Source organism: Nomia melanderi, chromosome 11 (assembly GCF_051020985.1).
Source record: "Nomia melanderi isolate GNS246 chromosome 11, iyNomMela1, whole genome shotgun sequence".
NCBI classification, from domain to species: domain Eukaryota; kingdom Metazoa; phylum Arthropoda; class Insecta; order Hymenoptera; family Halictidae; genus Nomia; species Nomia melanderi.
The window spans coordinates 2,726,898-2,750,586 of record NC_135009.1 but is presented as its reverse complement, the minus strand read 5'-3'; the positions used below and the strand labels follow the sequence as shown (position 1 = coordinate 2,750,586).

The following is a 23,689-nucleotide window of genomic DNA, read 5'->3' as shown; positions in this document are numbered from 1 at the left end:
ACAGAGAAAATATGTGTAACAAAGTTTCTTCCCATTTTCCCTATGCAATCGCATACAAAAATTCTGATAAAATATATCGCACAGTGTAACTGCTACAGTATACATTACAAAATTTTGTCAAATTTTTTTATAGAGAAATTTCTACTTGCAAAATGCAAAAAACGTTAATAAGTTTCAAAAAATTCAAAAACCTTCGCATTGTATAAAAATGCCATTACTTATATTTTTACAGTAACGACGCTTTGTAAATATAGTGTCCAAATCCTCTCAGGCTTTCCAGTAGAGTACATCCTAGATAAATGAATAAAAACTAAATTTTTCAATCTTCTTCCCATAAAAAATTAAAGATATATTTCATACTTTTTTGATACATTTACACATAAATACATGTAAACAGAAAAATTAGCCCTAATATATAAAATATACGAGGCACGGTATGAAATCCGAGGATTAACAATAAATCATAAAAATCAAGGTGTGACATAGTTTTCGATAGCACGAAAATTATTCCAGCAGCGACACAATCTCCTCGCACCACGAAAAACCGTATTTCCTTCATAATTCTCAAGCCTTTTCTTACGGCGTCGAGCTGCCCCATAAATACATCTGGAACGCAGCCGCGTCGATAGCGTCCCGCTTTGCAAATTTCACGGGCCGCTGTCTCGAATATCGAAAGCACCTTAGCATCACGTGGGTAGGTCGTGGGACGGGGAAACGGTCAGTTCCATTTCCATTGCAGCAGGTTTTCACGCCCCCTCTCCGCGTTGAAATATTACCGCAATACCGGTTGGTCGGTCGGTCGGTCGGTCGGTCGGTCTAGGAAGCGTAGAAAAGTAAACGCGAAATCCAATCGACCAATCCTATTTTCTCGCTTCTGTTTGCAGATTACCCCGATCGAGCGGAAGGAAAACGACGGGTGCCGGTCGACGTGCGCGCGCGCGCGTTCAACTCGCGTCGCGTCGCGTCGCGGCTTTGCTGATTTATTCGCCGGGCGTACGGAATGAAAACAGCGCAACGCGGCATGAAAGGCACAGGCAAATTACCGGACCGAGCTTGACCGTGTTAATCGGCTTTTCGCAGCGAGTTCTCACCTGGAGGTAGAACCAGTTCGCATTAAATTGGGATTGCTACTTCGACAGCAGACGAAAAATCCGAAGAAAAAGGAGTGGAGGGAGCATAAAAGAAAAGAGGAAGAAAAAGAACGGAAGCGATGGGTGAAACGGAGAGGGTTCGAACTAGTCACGGAACCACGCAGCCACCATCGGGAATACTTATTCCGGAAATCCGGTTTGTCGGAATGAAGCCTTGAAATTGCCATCCACTTCTTTGCCGGTTGCGTTTCCGACCGCATCCCGCGAACTCCGGGCCACGTTACTTTCCGACAGAAAAGATGGGGTAGCGGGGACCTCACGGTGGCTTTACATTCATCTGCTACGAAAGAAAGTTTAAGCGACTTATGGAGACACTCTTGAAATTCACTCCGCGCGGAGCTGTTCCTTAAGTTTCTATTTTCCCGCCAACACAGGGGGGAAGAGCGCTCGGTGGAAGTGCTCCCGACGGTTGTCGCGGTGATGTGGCTCTCAGCCGTGTCGCCGTATCGAATTTGATTGATCGATAACATTCAGACTTCTAACGAGAGATTCCACGTAGGACAAAAATCATTCCTGAGGCGCGTTAAACGGCGCGCGCGCCACGAGCTGAACCGGTTGTTCGTGTTGCCGTAAATAACTGACCGCGCACGGACAAATTCGAAGTATCAGCGGCGCGGCTCGTTCGAACTTCCAAAGGAGAATTATGACCCGCATAATGCCGGGTCGTTTAATAAAACTCGACATCGCGCATAAATATTTCTTAAGTGCATGCGTCCCTTAAGGGGGTAATATCGCCAAAGACAACTTCGATGCCCGCCACGGCCTGAAGAGAAACTAATATCCCGGCGAATATCTCGAGCATCGATTTTATCCAGAGAATTCTGGGACGCGTTCCAGCGAGGACGCCGGTTCTCCGGAAAAATGATGGGAGTGTCTGGCCCTATCGAACGCCTGATTCCAGGAGATCCTCGGACGGCCGTTCTCCATGGGTATAATAAAAAGGGACAGTGACCGGCGGTCGAGGTGTCGATCCCGCGACAACGGCCCTTTGTCCTCAAACTTTTCCGCGACGTCTCGCCGTGCAAATCGTCGATAATTCGTCACGGTGATTCGATGGAGTGTTTCGAGCCGGGGCTCGCTAGAAAATCCGATACCTCGGGGGCTGACGTGGACGCGGCGCGAATGGACTCGCACACATCACGGAGATGGCCGCGAAAGAGACCGTTGAAGAAAGAACTATCCACGGTTGACGTTGACAAACTGACACGGTTAATATTCGCTCCGAGGATGAGCGTGAAGAATGGACAGTAGTTTGGACAAAGAGTCAGAAACGTTTCGAGTTCGGCGAGATTGACTTGTTAACGCGGACGACGGGAGATTCAGCGGAGGCGGATATAGATCAAAGATCTGTCAGAGTTATCTTCGTATCCTTCTTGTTCGGCGCTCGTATCGGTGGATCGTATCAACGGAGGGACGCGAGAAATGCGAACGACGGACCTTGTCGAGATAGCGTTCGACAAATGTGAGTTAGACGACAGAACTGGGTGAAAGCCGGCCGGACGGGATAAAAAGAGGATGGAGAAAGACAACGCGAGACATTACAGAGCTTACGAGGGCTTCAAGCCCGCGAATAATGGCAATACGTCGTCCTTGAAGAGATCCACGTCGGACCGCTCGAAAACGCATCCATCGAGACAAGTGAGATGCCTCTGCTTCGGCGGAGTGCCGGACAAGGCCAGCCAGCACTCCTTCCTCAAGGGTTTTATTATAAACCTCGGGATATGCGCCCTCCTCGTGGGTTATACTTTGCTAGGTAGCTTTATCTTCCTTGCCATTGAGACCGGCACCGAGGTTGGGATACAACAAAGAACACTTGCGACGACAATAGCGGGGGGACAACCTACCAGACGGAACACGACCGCTTGGCTGAAACAGGTGAGCTTGAAGCTACCGGTTTTTCCTTCGAAATTTTCTCTCCTTGATTTTGTTTCAACCTTAACAACCCGGTATTCCTTTGTCCTGTAACTGACAGGTAATGGTTTCTGTATTATGTTAAAATAAAATAAGTAATCTATTGTTACCTTATGTCATGAGTAATTTGTATACGTATTTATTACTGTGATTTATATAGAAAAATAATTTAGATAGATAAATCAGTTAGAAGACGGACATTACTGGGTTGTTAATGGTTTGATTATTTCATGTATACTTTCTAGATTTGTTGCTGGAACGTTTGTGTACCATGTAATAATTCAATGAATGAACCATGGAATAGTGACATATATTTGCTGTGCATGAATAGTAATTTAATGTTGTATATTACATGAATTACTTGATTATTTATGAATCAAGTTTATAATAAATGCACACGTGCAGGTGTAAGTTATGCAGGGTATAATTATTGAATGTAATATGAATAGCAGATCATACGAGTAGTATTTTCATTCAGCGCTACATATTATTAACCATAATGCATAAAGCAAAACGAGATTAAAGTAAAACAATTCAATCATTAACGTCGACATCAATAATTAATTAGCTGTGTAAAATATACGGTTCCATGTTAATGTAAATAACGATCTTTATACATCCATTTTTGAAACATATCATAATCTATTGAATACAAATCAATGTACGTTATTTAGCTTTTATCAAATAACTAATGTACCGAAAGTCATGCAACCACAGAAATTGATACAACATACTACCGCAATTTGTAATAATGTCTATTAACATTTTCCAGAAATGTATGAACGCCAGAACTGTACATATCCTGCGCTATTAATTCATTTTAAATTCCCTATATTTGCAATCATAAACGCGTCATTTTCATAATCTTATTTTCATTTCAATGCCAATCAAAATGAAAATGAAGCAAATATGTCAACATCAGAATAACCTGATTTCAATTGCTAGTACAAACAATTAATACAGTTTTCATTGTTTCACGTGTGTATACAGGCCCTGCATTCTTTGAACTGTAACAGTCCTTTTGAAATATAAATTCATATACTAAATTTATTAAAGAAAATATTTGCACTTTTCATAGAGTTTTGAAACTTTACAAGAAAATACCTAACATGGAAATACAACCCACAGTTATTATATTATTATTTCCATTTAGACTGCATAATTTTTTTGTTAATTATCTCGGAGATTTAAATTGTTCTCGTGAGAGTAAAATTTAATTAATTTTTCGAAACGTGTAAGTAAGCTCGAGTAAATCTGTGATAATTCCAAAATCCGTGTATTAAATGCTAATATTTATTTGTTTTAAGAATACCATAAAAATGCAGTAACATGTTTAATATGTATACAAACAAATAGTAGGTTATCATAATTTAATTAAAATTTATTTTAAAAACGTGCAATTGAATTTTGACGAAATGTTCCACATCCTTCGTAATAATTGTTCTCAATTTGTAATATCTTCAGTAGTTACTTATTTAGCATTTTAAATTACTATTTTCAGTTTATTGTCAAAAATTTATTAATTTGGACTTTGTCAGAATCACATGCATATGGATTGTATTCGAAAGTATCTTCATTTTTAATATTTTGGCAGGAATAATGGTAGAAAACGCCAAGAAAGTTACATTGGTCCCATTCTGTACTATTCTGTTATCCTGTCTCCTTATTGTAGCTTTTGTCGCAAGATTCATAAGACCAATCTGCCCTAAGTTTCTCTCTTTTTAGCTTTCTTAAGTGCTTAAATAAAAAACAAAAGCTCGGATACAAAAATAAATAACAATCTACTTACTTTTTTAAACAAAAATAACATTGACACCATTTTATATAATTGTACCGTTCGTCTTAACTACATAAAATACTCTATTATTTTTTATGAAACAGAAAAGGTTTTAGAGGGGAAAAACATGAGAGTTATCAAAAGTTTCGAATCAATCATTTTTATTTATATTATGTATCAGTTTGAGCTACGTTGTTAAATTTATATCCATATTAACTACAACGTGCTGTAAATAAAAACACATGATTCTGTATGATTACATATGACTTAACACTAGAATAATCAAATCAGTAAAAATTACGAATTGCAAATTTCTTGTTGTAAATTATAAAAACTATTAACGCGCTTGTGTCAGAGTTTATATTAACTTTTGTCAAAATAAAGAAATGAGGATACATGCCAATTTATTTTCCAGCAACCAATATCATTTCAAAGTACTGTATATGTGATACCAAGATAAATACATCAAGATCCGTCAATATGACGGGTTTATTAATTCGATAGTTTATTACATTTATTTGAAAAAAATTGCCCAGGTGGGTGACAGACAGGTCGTAAATTGCATACATCTGTGAGCCTGTGACAAACGGATAAACCTACGAACGATCATGTCCCTGTTTGTTTTCTAAATGTGGTAAACCGACGGTATAGTACTTCAATAGCAATTTGCATTTGTAATCTAAAGCTGATGAAACGAAACTTACATATCTGCAAAAAATGTTCTGAATCGTTACAACTTAAAATAGAAGAAATAAATTTGAAACATAAACAATTTTTGTAACTGTAAATTGTTTTTACAATTATGTGCAGTTTAAAGAAATTAAATATGCTATCAAATAAAGCTTTTCTTTAAATACTAGTCAAATTGACAGATATGATAGAAACAGGTATACCTTCAGTGCCGGCTGTTCTAGTGGTAAAAAAACACATGATTTTGAGATCCCCAAAAAATTACCTTTTTTTGTTTAGACTTTGCAAATTTCATTTCGATCTTTTTATAGGTATATCATAGAATCAAACGAAAATATTTGAAATAGCAAAATCAAAATAGATAGAATACTCTGCATACATACACAATCGTTCAAAGTAAATAGACAAATTTCTCGGAAAATAGTTTTTCGGATGAAAACACCTGTTCACATTACCACATTAATTCCGATGTAATTCTAAATAATTTTGATTTTTGTTTGTTCGTTACTTCTCTCAGTTCCAATTGAATAATAAGAAACGAAACTACGGAATAATTTGAATTCATTCTACTTGGAGAAATACATTGCAAGATCCAATAAAGTCAAAGTTATAACTTGCAAAATTTATATCTTTTTCCCGATTTATATATCATCCTCGTCGACATGTGAGTGTAAGTAAATTTCAATTTATCGTAACATCTCCGGTCTGATTCTGCTTTCCTATCTGGGATGCCTTCGCTGAACCAGAAGAGAATCGAATTATCTCTTGCGTTCTGCCGTTAACACTCGATTCAACGAAGTTTTATCGATCAAGCGTCCCATTCACTTTCTTCCATCCTTAAAGTAAAACTCGTTCCGCAAGGGTTCACGTGAAGTCATAATATTACAGCTGTTAAGATGTCATTCACAGTTACTACTCTTAACACTGCTTTTACCGAAGCTATTAAAAGACACCTTTTAAAATTATAACTTAAACTTATTGTCTCAGTTTCATCACTTTTCCTCAATTGAATTTTAGACATTTCCTATAGTTAATTTTATAATCATTATTGGAAAAATCTAAAAGTCAATTCAGAATATACGACCAAACTTGGAAGATCATTTTAAGTTAAAATTTCAAAAGGTGTCTTTTAACACCTTCGGTAAATAGTCTTAAATTACATAATCAGCCAATGACAGTACTTTATACTGAAAATCGTTGTTTATGAAACCATTAACGTGATTATATTGGGAAAAAATCAAAATTAAAATTGTTCTTCTGTTCACTTGATCTACTTGTTTTGTCAAAATATTCATATTTTAATTAAAAAATTGGAAACATTTAGAAAATTGCATAGTATATTATAATGTTGCTCTTGAATACGAAGAGACAATAGACCTTGAACAAACTAGACTCTGTTGTCACATAGTAATGATATAAATGTTAATTTCCACGATCGTCATTTAGAAATGTTAATGGGTTGTTTTTCTTAATTAACTATAAAGTCTGTTATAAGAATATTTGTGCAATTATAACATGAACAGAATGTAAAAGAACTCTTCCTATTATTACTCTCAGTATTTTTTCTCTTTTATACATACTTTTAAACCTTTCATAATTTACGAAAATGTAATTGAATTTCTGAGTATATCTCTACGCTATCTCTTCATGTGACCGAAGTAAAAATTTAGACTCGAGAAGACGTGATTTATTCATATTTTAGTTCAAACTTTAATTCCTTGAGATATACTTCGTTAAAAATGGCCATCCATATACCAGAATAGTTCATATTCTCAAAGTAGTACGACAATCCCTTTAAACCTACTTTTAACTTTGACTTATGGGGCCCTTTCTCAAACAGTATTGTACTTCGCATTTTCGTCGAGAAGTTTGAAAGCAGTTAAATAACATTTTTAGTTGCATAGTTCGTATTACAATCAGCTTTATTTTATATATTAAATCAAAATTTTCATCCTCTTATTTAACTCTTCGCACTCGAAAGTTTTTCCGCTACATATATTCATAACTTTGATCTAATGAAACGTTGATTAAATTTTTATCTGTATTAAACAGAAACTATACGTGAATCAAGGAACAGAAATATCTTGTTCCAATATTTTGTCAATTACATTATATCAAATTTCATATAGAATATCGAATTTTTGCGATGTCTAATCAAATGGCGAGCGAAGTCGTTCCTCTTTATTCATTTAAGATATTCTTTGTTATAGAAAGTATAATTAATAATACACACACATACCTAAAATATAACGAGATAAAGAATCTTTAAAAATTGAGATTAAAGGGACGATCTTCTTAATGAAGTAGCCAAAAAATGAAATGATTTCTTTTAAACCTAAAATTCAATATTTGTGTAAACATTATCATTTTAATATGTTCTTTCTTTTTAATTCCAATTAACTTTCAAATGCAATCGATTTATTCTAGGTAAACTCCAACAAATCAAAATCAAAAATCATCTTCATCTGCTCTTAAACAATTCGTCCCTGAATTAAAAGTAATGAAAGTAATAAAATACTATGATTTCCCCTTTAAATTTCAAACTTTGGTTGTGAACTTTCACTTGCAAGGCTTTCAAACCTTTCCACAGCTGTATATACGATTTCAAATCACTATATAACTATCAGCTAGATCCTATCATGAAAAGCAAGTAATAATTATATAATTGTTTAGCAAACGATTAGTAAACGCTTAACTTATTTTATACTTCACCTTTCTTACAACTTTATTAAAACTGAGACAAAGTTCTTAGGTATATAATGAATTGATAAAAGTCAAAAATTAATTTAGACCGCAAAGGGTTAAAATATGAAAACTACTTCTTCTTTCTTAAGTTACAAAACGGGTTTCAATATCCTTTAGAATATCGCAATGGAACATGAAAGATGTAACATCCTGACAAAATACTTTTCCGTGTTAAGGTTAATTACGAAGCGAGAGCGAAGACCGTCGAAAATATATGGATAATCACGGAGAGCCTAAACGTTCTTTACCGTGAGAATTGGACTAGACTGGCCGCCCAGGAAATCGCACGTTTTCAGGATCAACTAGTGAAGAGGATCACGGAGGACATGATGGCGTCCCAAAACGTCGGGACCTACGTAGGAAGTTCGGCCAGCGATCCTGTGACCGAGCGACGTGCCCCAGAGTACGAATGGAACTTCGCCAAAGCGTTCCTGTATTCCCTGACGGTGGTGACTACGATCGGTAAGTACTTAACTGCATTGACGTAATATTAGGTGTCATGACGCGTGTTGGCCTCATTGAATCCGTGACTCGATTACGATAACTTTAGAACTGCTCCAAATATGATGGTGCTTATGCTGTTGATCGAGCATATGCATACGTGGGTTGCTGCAAAAGTTTCTGAGCAGTATCAGAAAAACTACAAATCTGTTTGAAGTAATGGTTTTATTGTTTTCCAAAATATTCTCCTTTAACATTGAATCCCTTGGCTTACGATTGACTTCTCTACTGTGCTTGAAAAAGCAACTTTGTCATTAATAATCTAATAGAAAGGGAAACGAATTTTGTACTTAGTTTGTAACTACATTTACTGTACAGATAAGAGATTAATAATAGACAAGCAATACTTAATTTCTGTTAGAAATTAATAAGTAACATTTAGATTTGTTGAATTCGGTTTGAAATTTTCATTACGAGTCTGACACGTTAATATAAAGTAAGTGGTTAATATGTTTTCCATTGTGTTGTATCAGCACTTTTTAACTTTATAAATGTGAAACTTGACGAAAGCAACTAAAACTAGAAATGGCGAATTCCTGAAGTTTTCGCAGCAACCCGCGTATTAATTTCTTAGTTAAAAGTTTTGACGCAGTTAATCGTATTTGATATTACTACTCTGTAAAATGGGGTAAGTTGGAGAGAGATGGACCACTTTTTATAACAAAAGTGTTACATCGTATATATCGTAAATACATACAAAATGAATAGCTAAATAGGCCTTTGTGTCAGATACACTAGACCACTAAAAACAATTAAAAATATAGATATTTGACAATGTAAATGAAGTTGGGCCATCTCACCTGGAATTACCCTATGTACAGTCAGCAACGAAAGTATTTGAACAATGTGTTAAAATATAAATTATCATTAAAAATTGTATACTATGCATTGCTGTTTATCGAAACAAGTTGCATTCGTGTTATATACATGCAACACAATTTTAATAGTATTTAACAATATGCAAAAGAATTATGGAAGACTAGTTACGTCTAAGCATGCATAATATTTAAATACTTTTCTTGCTAACTGTATGTGTACAGAAATCTATAAACCATTTATACCTCAAGAAACTGGTACAATGCTATTCTAATTATTGTCAATAGTTTTCGTAAGTTTCGAACATGTAATAGGTATTATAATACTCGGTGAGAACTTCCCTTTGGTGATTAGAAATTTAATTAACTAAGGAAGGTATATATGCATTATGGAGTGACTAATGAAAGCATATTGCAAATCCTCTCGATTGAAGTCTATAGCAGTATAATTAATCTGTTTCTAATTTCATTAAACACAATTAAAGCGAAACGAGAAAGATAAGACATTTATTTCTAAAGTAAAAGATATCTCAATTTAGAGAAGTAAGTGAAATATGGAAAACGTTAAAAGAAACAAGTTTCTTTACAGTAGCATCAGATTTTTCAAATTTGAAGTTATTCGTATTTACCCTTTTCCGAAATTCTGGAATTTTCATTCTATAGCAGAAACTTTACAAATATGGTGGTTCACCAAATCATTAAATCCTTTCCCCACGGATGCAACAAATTTCAATGTAACAACGAATACATACAATCATAGCAACTCAATGCGCAAAGTAATTGAACCAGTAGCAGAATGAATTCAAATTGCTTCCGAAAAATATTACCATTACGCAAGCCAAATAACAATGGGTTAATGCAATTTGTGCTGGCATGCAATCAGCAAAATACTATTGAATGTAAGAATGGAGAATTTATCATCAATATTTTCCGTGAATTGTCCCGATTCGCGCGGCCTGGAAACCTGGCCAAGAAAATTGCGAACGTTGCAGCGCGATGTAATTAGTAGGTCGGTGGACCAACGCGGTCTGTAAACTTTGAAGGGTCGTCCACAAACGAATAATTACTGCAAGCAAATACTATACGTTTCTGAATAACAGCACCAAGCAGTCAGTAACATAAGATACCAATTTAGCTATATAGCAAAAAAATAATTTTTTAATTGTCCAAGACTTTAATGAAGTTTCACATAATTGGATTGTGTAAATCGATTAGTAGGCCAAATTTGTAAACATTGACGACTGTTTCATGAAAAGTACAAAAGCTTATTTTCTTTTGTAATATAAATATTCAGGTTAGTATAAATATAGATTTAGACGCACAAAAATATTAGTTACAACGTTAATAAAATAATTTTCTTGCATGTACATTTTAGTACATTTTAGTACATTTTACTACATTTTAAACGTTTAAAGTCATTTAAATATTGATTAATGTGTACGTATGTACTTACACGTGCCACGTTCCTAGTGAGGATTTTAGTGTCTTAATTACCATTACGTACAGTTAATAAATCGTTAAACATTTAGATTAATCATATAAGCTCACAGATGATTAGAAATATGAGTAAATTAATGTACGATACTAAACAAGTTATACATAGTAAAGTTAAAATGATTTTAAACTCTTTGTTAAAGTTAAAAATGAAAGTGTTTAATAAAGGGTTACAACATAAAATAACATCCCTTTTGAAACAAAAATGTTTATCAATAAAAATTGAGTTACTTACAAGGACAGGTATCAAACCTGGAAATTCAAAAAATTATGAAACTTTATGTCTAAGTAAAGTAATTCAATCCTAATACATTACAGTTTTCTTTTGGTGCCGAAATTTGCTTTGAAGGGTTGAAATCACCTCTTGAAAGTTTAAAAGAGGTTTCACCCGTTCAAAGTGAAATTCAGCACAAGAAAATTAGGATACATTAGGCTTGACTTACTCTACTTAGACATAAAGTCTTATAATTTTTTGAATTTCCGGATTTGATACCTTTCTTTATTAGTATCTTTACTTCCTGAAAATCTCATCATTACTAATACTACGGTACCTTATTGTTTCCTTAATGATACGCTTCCTCGTCCCCACAGCGTCTTATTGCTACTCCCACCATTTAGTCGGTTAAGCCAGCAATGTGCCCTTTACTTCCTTCAGCAAAACAGAAGCAAGATACGAGACAATGAAAACGATCATGGAATACCATTTACTCATCTACAGTTCACTGTTCTGATGCACGGACCCCAGACTGTGAGAGACATTGCACATCTATCTTTTGTTGATCATTCTATTTTCCATCGAGTTCAGTTTTGATGAATGTCCATCGAAGACAATTAACAATATACTTGCATCCATCATACATTCTTCCTTACTTCTTAGTGTAATAGTTGTTGGTAAATTTACGAATAATAATATTTTTACTAGTTCATTATACGTTTTCCATCGTGAGTAGGAATAATCAATGCATTAATTAAATTAATTATATACAATAATACTACCATCTTAACAAAGAATAAATTTTATTAGACACATCAATTATATCATTTCTTAAATTCATTGAGAAATAATTTAATTTTAGAATCATAGACAAATTCATGGTTAAAAAGCATCTGTACTCGCTATTCTTCTAAAAATTCAGTTATCCTATGAACAATTATAAACTAATTGGTTTAAAAAAATGAAAAATCATTCACTCTCAGTCGATAATTTTATATTTACTTTTAGGCACCACTTGGAACAATGGATCAATATTAATTTTAGACAGAATAAAGGGTAGTATTCATATCTTAAAACCTACCAGAAACAGTTTCAAACAGTCTCAAACATTCTCAAATAGTCTCAAATAGTCTTAACTAAAGTTTGAATCTTCTAAAAAAGAAAAACTAAACCAGATTTCTTTCAAAAGATAACTCGCTTAAAACATATCTACAACATTCATATACCTTATCGTAAACAGAGTCACTCAATCGCTTACATAAACAACTAATTTCTCTACAGTATCTAATTATTTACTTAATATTAACTCGTTATACGTATATAACACACTAGCTTCCACAACTCAGCGTCACATATACACACGTGGCATGTACTTTACTTTAATTTTCTTTATAATTAATACATGAAATCTTGTTTATTTTCAGCGGCAGCGAAAAATTTAACTTACCAAATAATAATCATTTAACAATCAAGCCTATACCTCGCACTCTCAAAACTGTTTTTTTTTTAACCCATACGATTACCCATTAACATTCTCCCAGTCCTCCAAACTGGGAAACACGATACCCATTCGATCTATCATGCCGGATCACCAAACATCGTTAGTAAACATAACCTATACACACATTCAAAAAGAAAAAGCTTCCAAAACATTTCACGATCAAATATAAATACTCAAACATTCGCCAAATGTTTGCCATGTAATTCAAGACCCAAAGTTACCGGCACTCGCCAAACGACCAACTCTGACGATGAGTATATTCCATCGCAGATGCCGCGTCCGTGAATAAACACCCCACCGAAATGAACGACTAAACCGAGCCGAGACGTTTAAACAGACAATTAATCGGATCGCTAAACATTGAAATCCTAAGCGACGTTTCAAAGGCGAGCGGGCCGCCGTCCTTTCGTAAATACAAAATGGAACGACGAAGAATTTCACGCCCGGCCGAACGGTTCCCGATAGAACGCGCCGCGCCGCGCTGGCCCCACGACTGATATTCATTTGATGGGAAAGGGATACAGACTGAAAAATAACGTAGAAGCAACAAGAGTCAGAAGAGCCGGAAAGGGTGAAACGAGGAGCAGGTATGGGCAACATCAATTTTTAAGGCAAACAAAGTCCAACATTAACGTGTAATGGCCGCGACGTCGGCCGAGTTTCTCTTGTCCACTTTGAATGTCGGGTCGAGGCTGGCGGAGCGCTCCGTGCCCGACAATTTCAATGCGTCCGGCTTACCGGCGTTCGAACCGAGTGACGTCACGTCCGATCGTTTACTCTGGTTATTACGGAAACAGATTGGAAGTCTATGCGTTTTGTGGATATTACAAATAAAAAAAAGCGGGGGTAGAAGAGGAAGGAGCAGAAAAAAATAAAGCGAAATGGAGGAAACGTTCGCGGGGGAACAAATGGGAATGCGAAGCAGCTTATCGAATTATCGATGCAATACATATTTCGCTTTCTCGTTCTCTGACTTTCTAATGCATCGACAATTTTCGCTGCGGATATTCCGTGTTGGCTTATGCCCCGGAAGCTCTTAACGTGCGCTCCGTGCGCGTGGATTTACGTGACGCGCGGCTTAACGCGGTGTACGATCGACTTGGTTGAAATAACAACAATGAGAGGAGTACGTCTTCACGGTGCAGCTGATCTTTAATATACAGGGTGTACTCGGGGAAATAGGGAATATTTCAGGGGTGGTTTCGGGATATTTGAACGGTAAAAATGGTTCGTACTAACATACAGGGTGTTCCATTTTAACCTGTTAACTATATAGTGAAATATAGTTTGAGAAATCTCGCGTTTTACGCACAGTAAAATTAAAAAATGAAGTGTGTATACGCAGAACGAATGTACCACTGATATATTTTAATGAAAAACGAAAGCAAAACGAAGAAGAATTGCATGTTTATCTGAAAAAATAAATAATTCAATGCTGAAAGAATTAGTATCATTTTAAACTTTAAGATGACGTGTATACTCGTCAAACGCAATTAACTGGATAAATTATAAATGCAATTTTTTTCGCAAGTATTCGTTATTTAAAAAGTGTTTCAAATGCAGTTTTTTTCTGTTTTAATGGGATTTTCACGTAGAAAGGTTGACATTTTTTGTAGAGAATTACGTGCTACATCAATTGACGCAAAAAATTTGGCAATTGTACTTGAAAAAACAGTGTTCATCTTCATATCACGTATGTACATTTTCATCTAGAGATAAACTAAGTACAATAAATTACTCTCTCCTTTGAGGGATAATTGCATTTGTAGATTAGAATAACACACCCTGTATATTTTATTTGATTTTGTTTTCAAATCACAATAAATTTTGTTTCATAACACGTATTTTCCGGTAGATTTATGTTGTGTTTTTCTATTCTTTCCAAATTTTATATCTCATAGGATTTTACATAGGAGTTATAAAAACTGCATAAGTATATGTTATTGAAAAACAACACGTAAAGTTAGTGAAAAATTAAATCTGTTAAAACTCATAAATTAAATCAGACAACACATATGTTTATATGAACTTCTTTATACAGTAGCCACATCTAAAATATTTCTACTTATTCTGGGCCACCCTGTATAAGGATTAAGAAGAAATGAAAAGGAGTGAAAATTTAAATGTTTACAGGGTAAATGATACAAAAAATTAGTAACTGAAAATAAAGCATATTTTTAAAAAATATTTGTTGCAATATGATTAATATGTTAGAAAAGTATAGCATATATATATATATATATATATATATATATATATATATATATATATACTATACTTTTCTAACATATTAATCATATTGCATATATATAATATACATACATATCGACGTATGTTTTGTTGTTTTGGGTAAAGATTTTGTTATTAGTTGTTTGGTTTGTTTGTTTTATCCTTCGTGTTAATAGTCCTGTTATAATAAGATTTGTATTCTATTTAATAAATAAAGAAGTGTCATTATTTATTAAACCCAACAGGTTATGGGCCCAAATAATTCAACTAATAAAGTTTTTATTGTGTAGTAAAAGTGTAGTACGTTTAAACAAAATAAAAATTATGTGGAAATATAGCGTCGTTAAATCCAAATCAAATACAGAAGCGTGGAGAGAAGAAATACGAATCTTGGAAAATTCAAGTTAAAAGTCTCTTAGTATATAACGAATTATGGGCCTACACAAATGGAACGGAAATAAGGACTGATGATAATGCACGTGAGTGGACAAAAAGAGATGAGAAAGCATTGGCATTGATTCTATTGAGTGTTGATGAAATTCAATTAAATTATGTAAAAAGAGCGGAAACTTTACGCGAGGCTTGGGAGAATTTAAAAAAGGTACATGAATCGAGAGGTCCCGTTCGAAGAGCCGCATTATATAAACAACTTCATAGAATGAAAAAAGAATCAAATCAATCAATGACACAATACATTAGTGAATTTCAACGTAAAGTTGAACAACTGGAAGAGGTAGGGATAAAAATTCCAGATGAACTTGTGACTGTAATGGTATTAAGGGGGGAAATACCTTTAGAACCTTAAAAAATCGCAATATTTTTTTTTTCTATAGGATGTTAGTATAACATCTTAAGAGTATGGTGCCAAAGTTTTAAAGCGAAATTCGGAGCCCTTGTGATGCTATCGGGACTCATAGGCGGTAGCCCACCGCAGGTATATATTCACGCGCTAGAAGCGGAGGACCCGCCCTTCATAATTCCCTCTTTTCAATCATTGTAAACATGTTACTTTACATTATTTGCGTTATATAAGAAAAATTAACATACAGCCGGCTTCGAAATATTAAAAAAACAAAAAACCTCGGTGGAAAAGGCAAGCTGACTGATGCGCTTATCAGGAAACTCGCCGCATACTATGGCTTAGCCACACGAAGAAATATTCATAGTGTGGAAAATATGAAGAAAGCTATAATGGCCTCGTATTATCACTTATGCTCCACCAAAGAAAATCCAAGGCACGAATACTGCCCGGTAGAAAATGACAGCTGGTGCAAGTGGCAGAAAGCTCTAGCTACAGGAGCAAATTTGGACCTTATAGAACATCCTGCATCACTGCATCCAGACGTGCAGAAGCACATCCTACCAATTTACGAAGATTTATCTGAAGAGAATCTACTTGAGAGGTGCTTGGGCGGACATACTCAGAACAATAACGAGAGTTTCAACTCAACTGTTTGGCGATTCGCTCCAAAGCACCTGCACTCAGGAATAAAAATTATTGAAATTGCAGCATATTTGGCAGCTGGCTTATTTAACGAAGGATATGCTTCAGTTTTAAGAACTATGAGTGCTTTGAATACTGTAATTGGAAAACAAGCAAAACATACGCCGACAAAATCGACGAACAGAAAGTAATTCGACAGGAGCGACGCACCTCGTTAACTACCAAAGAGGCTCGAAAAGCAAGAAGAGAGCAACGTATGGAGAAAAATCAGCTCTACGAGGAAACAGAAAGAATATTGTATGGCGCAGGAATTGCAGACTAGCTGCTAAGTCATTGAAATTATTGAGTTATCACTTATCGAAACTTTGAACATGTTTATCTTAAAGCTACATTTTCGAAATCGGTGGAACCAATAACTCAAAAACTACTCAATCAATCTTGCTGAAATTTTGCACACATATCTATAACATTATTGTCTTCTATATGAACCTAAAGATATGAAATAAATTGTAAATAAAAGTACCTTTTTGGTGCAAAATATAGCGAAAATTTCATGTAAAATTCGAAGTTTCTGTTCAAACGCGTGCCATTTTTTCAATTTTCAATATTTTTCACTTTTTTTAGGTTCACCTACAAACTGTAAATGTTAGTTATCGAAATATGTCTTGCTGGTTTGTTTCAAATCAATGTAGCCAATGCTAGAGCGTACACCATTTAATAAGTCGCACCACAACCTTCCCGAAAAACAGGAACATAACTCCGCCATTTTTAAATATTTTGAAAAACAAAAAATGCGTTGTAATAGAGAAAGAATATAATAAATGATAACCAAAGTTTCAAAAATGTAAAACAATCCTTTCCTTTACAAAAAAATTCATAAAGATAAGCTCGTTTTCATCCGTCTAAAGGTATTTCCCCCCTTAAATTCACTACCAGCTGAATATGAACATTTTGTGATTACCATTGAATCGTGCTACGAATTACCAAATCTAGAAACACTTAAAATAAAATTAATAGAAGAAGAAGCGGGAAGAAGAGAAAATAATGATATAGACGAAGAAATAAACAACGATAATGCATTCGTGTCTAAGAAAAAGCATTATAAAAATGTTAATTTCAAAGGAAAGTTCCCGAAGTTTAATGGAAATTGCAATACGTGTAAGAAATATGTAAAAATTATTGTAAAAATTCAAATATTTGGTATTTGGATAGCGGAGCTAATATGCACATGACCAATGAAAAGGGGAAATTTAATGTGATTAATAATAATAATGTAAAAGTGTATACAGCTACTGATCAATGTATGCAATCAACAGAAAAAGGTCAAATTGATATACAAGCAAAGGTCATGGACAAAGAACAAAATGGCATTAAATTAAAAGAAGCAATGTTGGTACCTAATTTCAAAAATAGTTTACTATCAGTATCACAAATTACTAAACATGGTTATAAAGTGACATTTTATAAAGACTCTGCTAAAGTAAGAAGACCAGATGGTTCGGTAGCTGTGTGTGCTAAAGAAATAAATGGTTTATATGTTGTGGAAGAAACCAAAAGTCATAACAGTGCAATGATGCAAACAAAATGTAATGCGTTGATCAAATGGCATCAAAGACTTGGGCATTTAAATTTTAATGACGTACGTGAGCTGAAGAACAAGCAAATGGTAATCGGTATGAAAAAAGATATGGAAAATTTCAACCCTGTATGTAAAACTTGTGTAGAAAGTAAGATCCATCGTTTACCATTTAAATCTTCTACTAGAAGAGAAAAAGAATTATTAGATTTGATTCATAGTGATATTTGTGGTCCATTTAACAACATTTCTTTAGGAGGACCTAAATATTTTGTTAGTTTTATAGATGACAAAAGTCGTTATATCCATGTTAAACCGCTGAAGAAACGATCTGAAGTACTGGATTCTTTTAAAGAATATAAAACTTTTGTGGAAAAACAAACTAGTCAACAAATTCAAAGGTTAAGAACAGATAATGGCGCAGAATACTGTTCAAAGGAATTTAGTGATTTTCTAAAGAAAGAAGGCATTAGAAGAGAATTAACTGTCGAGTACACGCCACAGCAAAATGGAGCGACTAAACGCGCAAATCGGACAATTATTGAAATGGCAAGAACCATGTTAATATAAGAAAAATTACCAACGACATTATGGGCAGAGGCAGTAAATACTGCGGTATTTATTAGAAACAGATGTCCCACAAAATCTTACGAAGAAGATGTTACAGCATACGAAATTTGGACAGGTGAAAAACCATATATAGGATATATGAGAAAATTTAGCAGTACAGTTATTGCTTTGACGAAAGGTCGAAATTTAAATAAATTTGCACCAAGAGGAAGAGAATATATCTTGGTGGGATATTCGTCTGAAGCAAAAGCATATCGTTTATGGGAAAAAGGAACCAGTACGGTTATTAAAAGAAGAGACGTCAGGTTAATTGAAAATTATAATGAAAATCGAAGCAATGATTTATCGAAATTGCTTAAGGCACCGACGGAACCAATTTTGTTACAAGGTGTAGAAGAAGTTTCAGTGTCGTCTTCATCTAATAATGAAATTGTTAATACGGAAACAAATGTAGAGGAGCCAATTGCAGATGAAACTCCATGTACAAGTAGAGGGCCAGGACGTCCTAAATTTGAAAGAACTGGAAATCGAGGAAGACCAGGCAAGATTTATCAGGAGAAGAAGTTGGTTCAGGGGGAGTCAAACGAAGAAATTTGTGTGAACTCGACTCAGGAGGAACTGAATTAAGTTGAACCAACTACTATATGCGAAGCAATGAACAGTTCGAACAGGAAGAAGTGACTAGAGGCGATGAAAACTGAATATAATGCTTTGATAGAAAACGACACGTGGACTTTAATGGAGAGGCCTAAAGGTGAAAAACTTTTAAAATGTAAATGGGTTTATTAAATGGGTAAATTATGGGTAAATTAAAATGTACCAAGACGGTTCTATTGATAAATTTAAAGCTAGGTTGGTCGCAAGAGGCGGTCAGCAACATGAAGGTATAGATTTCAACGAAATATTTGCACCAGTGGCCAGATTAGAATCCGTAAGAATCCTCTTGGCAGTTAGTGTAATTAAAAATATGTATGTTCATCAGTTAGATGTAGTGACTGCCTATGTCCAAGGAAATCTGTCGGATGTGCTTTATATGGAGCAACCAGAGATGTTTATAAAAATAGGAATGGAAAATAAGGTGTGCAAGTTGAACAAACCTTTGTATGGTTTAAAACAAGCCGGACGAGAATGGTGTTTTAGATTAGATAGTTACTTAACCAGAATCAATTTCAGAAAGAAAAACCGCAATTCATCCTTGTGTATATATAGATTTAAGAGACGGTTATGATACAATAATTATAATTTATGTTGATGATTTACTAATGGCGTCCGCAGATTTAACAAATGTAAATAGTATAAAAGATGTATTGAAGAAAGAATTTAAAATGAAAGATTTAGGAAATGTAAAAGATATTTTAGGAATGCATATAGAAAGAGAAGGAAATACGGGAAATATTAGAATATCTCAAAGGAAATATATTTTAAATATTTTGAAACGTTTTAATATGGAAGACTGTAACTCTTTAAATACGCCTTTGGAACCAAATTTAAATATTGCTGAAATATTATTGCAACATAAAAATAGTAAAACAGAAAAGATACATGAACCTTGTAGGATGTTTGATGTATTTAGCCAATGCAACAAGATCTGATATTGCATTTGCAGCAAATATTTTAAGTCGATTCTGTGAAAGCCCAACAGAAATTCATTGGAAAATGGGAAAACGTGTTTTAAGATATCTAAAAGGAACTATAGATTATAGTTTAAAATATAAAAACGCGAAAAATAGGTTAGTAGGATTTGTAGATTCAGATTAGGCGGGAGATAATTCTGACAGGAGATCATGTACAGCTTTCTGTGTGAATTTAGCGGGAGGTCCCATCAGCTAAATAAGTAAAAAAACAGTTTTTATCAGAAATTTATTGAAACATACGAAAATGGAAAGTTTGTTACAAGTTACTGAAGTTTATTGTGATAATCAGAGTGCGATTGAGTTATGTAAGAATAGTGTTTATCATCGTCGTAGTAAACATATTGATATTAAATATCATTTTACTCGAGAAGTGCAGGAAAGCGGTGAGATAATTATAAAACATATTAGTACAAATGATATGCCTGCAGATATTTTGACGAAATCGTTAGCACGGATAAAGCATGAATCGTGTATAAAGTTATTGTATTTAAATTAATTATGAGGATAAAAAAAATAAATAAAACTCACGTCGATAAGGGGTAGCATTAGAAAAGTATAGCATATACACATATATAATATATACATACATATCGACGTATGTTTTGTTGTTCTGGGTAACGATTTTGTTATTAGTTGCTTGGTTTGTTTGTTTTGTCCTTCGTGTTAATAGTCCTGTTGTAATAAAATTTGTATTCTATTTAATAAATAAAGAAGTGTCATTATTTATTAAACCTAACGTAATAAAATAAAATTATTCTAGAAAATTGTTTTACCTAACAAATACTATAGAAAATATTATACTAAATAGATATTTTATATATTTTATCGTATTACTTAAGTATACTTCGTATTTTTTTAATTTTTTGAACGTGCATAAAAATCTAGAATCTAACAAACATTAATTTAATTGATATTTTATATATCTAAAGAAATTTTCTTTTATATGATTAAATAAATATTGACATTCACATGCGAGAATAAAAGAAAAGATTTTCTCTGATTGCAGTTCAGGAAAAAAAATATATTTTTCACTTACCGAATAATTCACAGCAAATAGTACCAATTGCAAATTCAGCTATCAGTTCATGGAGTTTGCTTTAAATACTTCACGTATATAAATTTTACTCTTATTGTTGTGTAAGTTCATTAAGAGTTTCACGGAACAAATTATATTGTAACGAATACCGTATTTATATTTGAAATTAGTAAACGTGTGATTTCCATGATAATTAAGAAATTCCGCCGTTGCAAAATTTCAACTCATTTAATGAACATTGCCTATACCAGTAATACCTGATTAATTCATACAGCATAACCGTTGAGCTTGGATTTTATTGAACGTTTCTTTAATTTGTATTTATTAATCTATTCACTTGTATAAATAATTTAAATCATGCTGAAAAAGTAGAAAAAGAAGTTTAATCAGTAATTTATTTAAAAAGTTAATTGCTACTCGAAATAAACCTCGTGGTACTTTATTCTTAATCCCCAGCAATACAAATAAGAACACAGACACTGTATGCTAACGCAAAATTATTGATTTTTGAGTAGCAATAATTAATAACTTCATTGTTTATAAATAAACTGCTAATACTTGAATACATATAAATTTCTTTTAACAACATTATAGAATCATAAATCCAATCAATTGTATTGAATTTGTACAAATATCTCTGATATCAAATAAGATATAAATCTACCTTATAACTGCATTAAACATGATAACATAAAATTTCATAAAAGCATATTGTATTTTATATAAATAATCTAAATCTGTAATCTACTATAAAATATATATTATACTTGTATATTTAGAAATGTAATGTAAAGTTAATAAAATTTCTATTATTTAGAGCCTAAGTATATATACACAAATATCAGTTTTCATTTCATCTTTAGACGTTTATACGAAAAATCTTGTTTCAAGATTGCAATAATGTATGCATACAAAGAAAAAGTAATTTTATGCTGAAATTAATATTTAAAGAATTTTAGGTTTCTGATGATAATTATAAATTCAGTGTGTAATTTCGATTATAGGAAAAAAATGCAAGCAGAAAATGAAAATTAAGCAATTCAGTTACAGCGAAAACTTCTTTTATCTTCTTTACTTTCGTACTCTATAAAAAAGACGTGTTCCATCGTATACTAGAAGCTTTACTTGCGGTAAGTACCATTTTATCCTCCTCTACAATTATTGCCTGTCGTTAACTCTTTTTCCTTTCTTCATTTCTTCGATTTTCTTTCGCGCCGGACTTTTGTCTTTCCTTCCTATCAATTTTCATTTTCTCTGTTTTTCTCTATCCTCTGAGCCCTCCCTCAACTTTCTGTCGAACCTTTCTTTTGTCTTAATCCCTTCTCTAACTGTTTCCTCCGTTTCTTTTACTTCCTTTTCAAGATTTAAAACGACCGGTTACAAGATGGGACAAATTTAAACTCCGATTTAAACCTTAAGAGAAACGACGCTGTCTTTAGGCAGTAAAAGACAGGCAGCTTAATTCATTAGTAATGCGACAGTAAACAAGTTTTAAAAGTGTGAAATGAAATATACAGGAGCACAATAATATTAAAGACCAACGAAGTGTACCATAAAATACAAATGATGAGTATTTAATAAAAAACTTTAATCAAAGTTGTTAAATAGCACGTTATTTAGTAAAAAGAACGATTTTGTAATTATTTATTATTTCGATATTAAGAAACATGTATTTTACATTAATGGAGGATATACTTGTTTAAAATTTAATACACTAAAGAAAGTTTACTAATAAACCTTATTTACTAACAAGTATTATTTAATTTCATTTTTACAAAATAGTCTATAAAAAAGTACGGAGTAATCTATACAAAAATTTTCCTGGTTATTTGTAGATACAACATTGTGCACGGGCGATGGAAACAATAAATAATGAATGGTTTTGACGCAGTTGTATTGAGTGACGGATACGCGTGACAAATATTTAAATTTATGTTTCCCGTAAACGGAACAGAAGACTCTATAAAACAAATTCGTTCTATGATCCGAATTTATTTCCTCATGAATAATATTTCACGTCCAATTGTGCCACTGTCATGACTACGCTCTGAACAATGAAAACTATCCAATACTGACTTTTAATATACACAGAACATCAAGATAGATGGTATATCACGTTCAATTATACATACAAAAATAAGTAGGAAAAACAGTTCAAAGCCTCGTTCGCCAGGAAACCGAGTTTCAAAGTTCGTCAAACACTCGTACCGGCATTTATATGCAAAAGGAATGATAAATAATGAATAGAAAGCATAAAACATCTATTTCTGTCTAAACGAACGTATACTCACTAACTTATCAAGCTCGAATTTTTGGAAATTTGAGCATCGAACAAAAAAAATTTTTAGAAAAAAATTAAAAAGTTTTAATTAATATTTGCGTGTAGAATATCTCGTTTGGC

The 23,689-nt window shown here is 33.5% G+C and overlaps 1 protein-coding gene and 1 long non-coding RNA gene across 2 annotated transcripts in view; both read left to right on the top strand.

Moving 5' to 3' along the window:
* Positions 1 to 1,453, top strand: part of LOC143175072 (uncharacterized) — a 498,558-nt gene extending 497,105 nt beyond the window's left edge. The window contains exon 7 of the long non-coding RNA XR_012999692.1: positions 885 to 1,453. This is a non-coding gene — a long non-coding RNA (uncharacterized LOC143175072). The remainder of the gene's footprint in view (positions 1 to 884) is intronic.
* Positions 1,446 to 23,689, top strand: part of LOC116435226 (potassium channel subfamily K member 6) — a 139,923-nt gene continuing 117,679 nt past the window's right edge. The window contains exons 1-2 of the mRNA XM_031994600.2: positions 1,446 to 3,026; positions 8,451 to 8,736. Of these exons, the coding sequence (XP_031850460.2) occupies positions 2,667 to 3,026; positions 8,451 to 8,736 (646 nt within the window). The 5' untranslated portion in view covers positions 1,446 to 2,666. The remainder of the gene's footprint in view (positions 3,027 to 8,450; positions 8,737 to 23,689) is intronic.